Genomic DNA, 4,091 nt, shown 5'->3' on the forward strand with positions numbered 1-4,091 from the left:
GCTAGCCGGTCGCGACCCACTTTGCTTTCCTGTGGATGTCTGAAGTGTAGACTTCACTCTACAACTGAGAACTAAACTACACCAAACAGCAATTTCAAATGGGTATGTGACACTTCTTGTTGTTTATTCTCATTTTATTGTGAAACGATTTACCATCATCATGCCATATAGTGCACGAATCTCTGGAACTTTGAAATCAGAATCGCGCTCTACACGTGTTGCTCCAGGTCCAGATAAGTAGACTACTTTGCGTTTCTGCAGTGATAGCATTTAGATTGAAAGTGATGGCAAACTTTTAGCATGCATGGGAAGTAATAGAAACCGCTATTTCTGAACTGCGGACAAACAATTATCATGGGATGGTTGCTGAGTTTCAAAACACCAGGTACCCTGTTGATCATGATAGGTCAGGTGAAAAGAAGGACAACTTGGTAACTATGCGGGATTTAACTTGTTACTATAGCTTTCTTGACAGATTGAAAAAGAGATGGAGAGAGAGAGATAGATTGATTTTGTTGATATAGTTGAGAAACAGTTGATCTGAAAATGAGTGTTTAATTGTATGATGTCTCCAATACATGTAACTGATTTAAGGATGTCCACCGTCACGCTACAGTTTGCAACCTGCTTCATGGCTATTGATGGTTTTATTCTGCTTGTCAGTATAGGGAAATAGAATCGGCTATAAGGATTGCGCAGGTGATGCGCTGGGTCCTCAGGTCTCAACACTTTCAGCAGACCTCCTTGCCCCTCTGTTCAATTAAATGTTCTTCAAAGTTGTTCTAGTTGGTTATACTCGTCTGCTTTGTTTTTGCAACATGTTTTATTTCTTTACCTTTAATTATTTTTTTTTTTACCAGTCAATACAGTGAGTACCACCCATGTAAATACCATTGACCTGTTTCTCGATTCATGAAACAGTCATTCTCAATGAGTGGCAGTTGTTCAGTCACCCTTAAACCTCCCACCAGCATGTCTTGTTTTAAGTCAGCCTATATTCAAGACACTTATAACAGCTCAGGCTAGGGGCGCGATGAAAAGCTCCCCAGTGGAACATTAAAGCTCATATCTCTATTGTGCCACATGTCTGTAAGGTGAGAAGATGTGTCACCTCGACCTGTCCCTTGGCCAACAATCACAGGGCACAACATTCTCTCAGTTCTCTTTGGCTCTGGGTAGCTACAGAATAAACAGGTTGGAGGAAAAGAGTGCTGGCTGCCATGGAAACACTGAATGAATGGCAGGAAACCACCCCATCTGCCTGTGAGCTACAGGAAAGCATTCTCTCAGAGTTTGCATTGTTCCCCATACTGTTGGGCCTTTTGAAGTTTTTGGCTTATGTGACCAGGTGCAGACTAGAGACCTGCCTCAGTAAAAGCAATGAGCCCCTTAGCAGCCTCGGCAGCCGAGTGGACAGTAGAGCATACGCATAAGCAGTGCAGAGATATTCCCTCTCTTTCTCTGAATTTCAGATTCACTTCCTTCACACACAGAGGCTGTGGTGAATATAATAATCACATTCACAGACAGGGGCGACGCATTCCCTGTGTTGGATCATCATGAGCTGGGTATTGTGTCGTAACTGATTACAATTTCTTTTTTTTTCTTTTTTTTTCTGTTGTAAAAATGGGAGCTTTCTTCTGATCGGGGGAACAGATACTATTGAAATGGCCATTCATTCAAGTTTCTCGTTCTGTTTTCCCTGAGCTCTTGATGTATTCACATAGTCACATGAGGGGCTAAATAGCAACATTATGTACCACTTTATTCAGCCTCCCCCGAACATTCCCCTCTTGTGTGGGGGTCTTTGATAATGGCAACAAGCGTCGCAGTGTTTTTGTTTGAAATGTCGCCACTTTCTGTGCACCCTGGTCATGCAGTGCACTTGCTGCAAGTTTTGGCCGTGCCTCAGCTCTGCGTCAACGGACAGTTAGTTAGGAACACAGGCCCATGCATCTGCCTCGCTTTATGTGCCATGCTGAACAGCACAAGAGAGGGAAAGAGAGAGAGAGAGGGAGAGAGAGAGAGAGAGAGAGAGAGAGGGAGAGAGGGAGAGACAGATGGAAATGCAATGCCAACTTAACTTCTTTCGCGTCCATCTGGTAATTAATCTAATGTTGGCCACTCGCATGATGCAGCTGTTCATCAGCACCCACACTGGCCCAATAATCTGTGGATGATGCAGAGAGAAAAAAGAAAAAAAGAAAAATGGCTCCCTATGATTGACTGCAAAGGTGACATGAACGAGGTATGAGTCGAATGTGACAGACTGGCACAGCACAGAGAGCATCATTTGACTTCTCCCTCACTCCCTCACTCAATCACTCACTGGCCCTGCCCTGCCCTGCCTGTCTGCCTGCCCGAGGCTCTCACAAACAGGGCATGGATCTTCTGTCACCGCGCACAGGCTCTGCACTCAGGTTGCCTGCCAGCGATCGGTGAAAAAAGCCCAGGCTAAAGTTTGAAATATGAACGTTCTCGGCAGATAAGGTGTATGGAATAGCAATCACTGCCTATGTGGGACCAGAAGCCAAGCTTTCAGCCAACCAGACCCATTGTTTCCACCCTGCGCGTCCCAGCGGGAGGCTTGAGAGGGAGTAAACGTTGGCGTTGCTGTGCTTTTTCCCGTATAGAATGACAGTCGAAAATTTCAATAACAGACTCTGGCGAGCGCGGGAAAAGAGCGCGTTGGCAGCCTGAGTGTTTTCCCTCTCCCATCTTCCTGTGGGCCACTGCAGCGTTAGATTTCCAAAGCAATAATAAACAGCCTCCTAAAAAGAATATTCATATTTGTATTACCATTAGACTGGAACCGCCCTCGGTAGTCTGTGTTTCTCCTTTTGGCGTCTGATAATTTACAATAGGATCATTTTCTGCAGTCATATTCTTATTATTCCGCTTCAATACTGTACTTAATGGCATCTTTTGGCATCTTTAGGCAGCCAGGATGTGGTGATGAGCTGAGATGAATGTGTTCTCATGTATAGCCTACACAGAGGTTGTGGAAGTCTCTGATACATGTTTTGTGTTTGAACTTCACTACACTCACAAGGGCATTTCTAAATACTTGAGGAACATTTGATCCAGATGGGGAGAGAGTTTTAGTGTCTACTGTATCTCACCATTTCAGTCATGGTCCACAGACACAGAGAGACTCACCAAGCTCAAATACCAGGACAGGTAGTGAGAGTGAGCAATTATGCATTGTAATATATTCACATGTTCTTTGTTAAAACCTGCTTGAATTAATAGACTGCCATTCAAACATTTTGAATCATTGCAACATGAAAGAAAGAAAAGAAAACCACACTCTCCTGTCCAAGTAATCTTAAATTGACCCACTTGACTGGAGTCCATTTCATGATAAAATAAACATGACCCAAAGCATTTTTCAAATTATGCAAGAATAGGCCTAATTAGAGAATGTATAATTGTTGCAAACTGGGGATTGTTGGATGAAAGAAAACAATTCAAGCTTATGAAAGCTGATCAAGCTGTAGCTATATTTTCCATTCATGTTGCAGCTTCTTTGATGGAATACGAGTATTTTGTGGGTGATTCCATATTTTTTGAATGATTGTGTAGACAGGGTTGGTAAATGGGCCCCATAATGAGTTGGGGGCATTGAGCAACTCCAATTCTCCACTCAGGTGCACAGCGAGATTGTTAACCTGCGGGTCCAATAGCCATCAGAGTCTGTAAGAGCAGCACTCCTCTTTTTGCTCAGGGCTAACGCATTCAGACTGAGATAGAGTTATTTTATCGTTCGCTAAAAGCATGGATGAAGCACATATAGGGCACAAGTGGATGTCTCTGTTTTCTTGGTACTGTGAATTGAATGGCTTTTTGTTGGTCAACCACTCATGAGAACTGCCCTGAGAGATTGCCGTTTGGGTTGGCTGTAACACTCATGTTTTTTTGTTGGTACTTCTCTTGGGATTTTAACTTCTTTTTAAGTTTTCTTTTGGATTCTCATCTAGGATTTCTCAGAGAACAGACATTAGCTCAGCTCACTTGTTCCCATCCCTTGAACCGTCATCTTTTGCGTACTGGGCATTTAACAAACTTCTTCTCTCAGAATGATTTCCTTA

The 4,091-nt window shown here is 43.3% G+C and overlaps 1 protein-coding gene across 1 annotated transcript in view; it reads left to right on the forward strand.

The window, feature by feature from the left end:
- Window positions 1–4,091, forward strand: part of gpm6ab (glycoprotein M6Ab) — a 55,243-nt gene continuing 51,152 nt past the window's right edge. The window contains exon 1 of the mRNA XM_062520678.1: window positions 1–102. Coding sequence (XP_062376662.1) covers window positions 99–102 — 4 coding nt within the window. The 5' untranslated portion in view covers window positions 1–98. The remainder of the gene's footprint in view (window positions 103–4,091) is intronic.

Source organism: Sardina pilchardus, chromosome 2, assembly GCF_963854185.1.
Source record: "Sardina pilchardus chromosome 2, fSarPil1.1, whole genome shotgun sequence".
Taxonomy (NCBI): Eukaryota; Metazoa; Chordata; class Actinopteri; order Clupeiformes; family Clupeidae; genus Sardina; species Sardina pilchardus.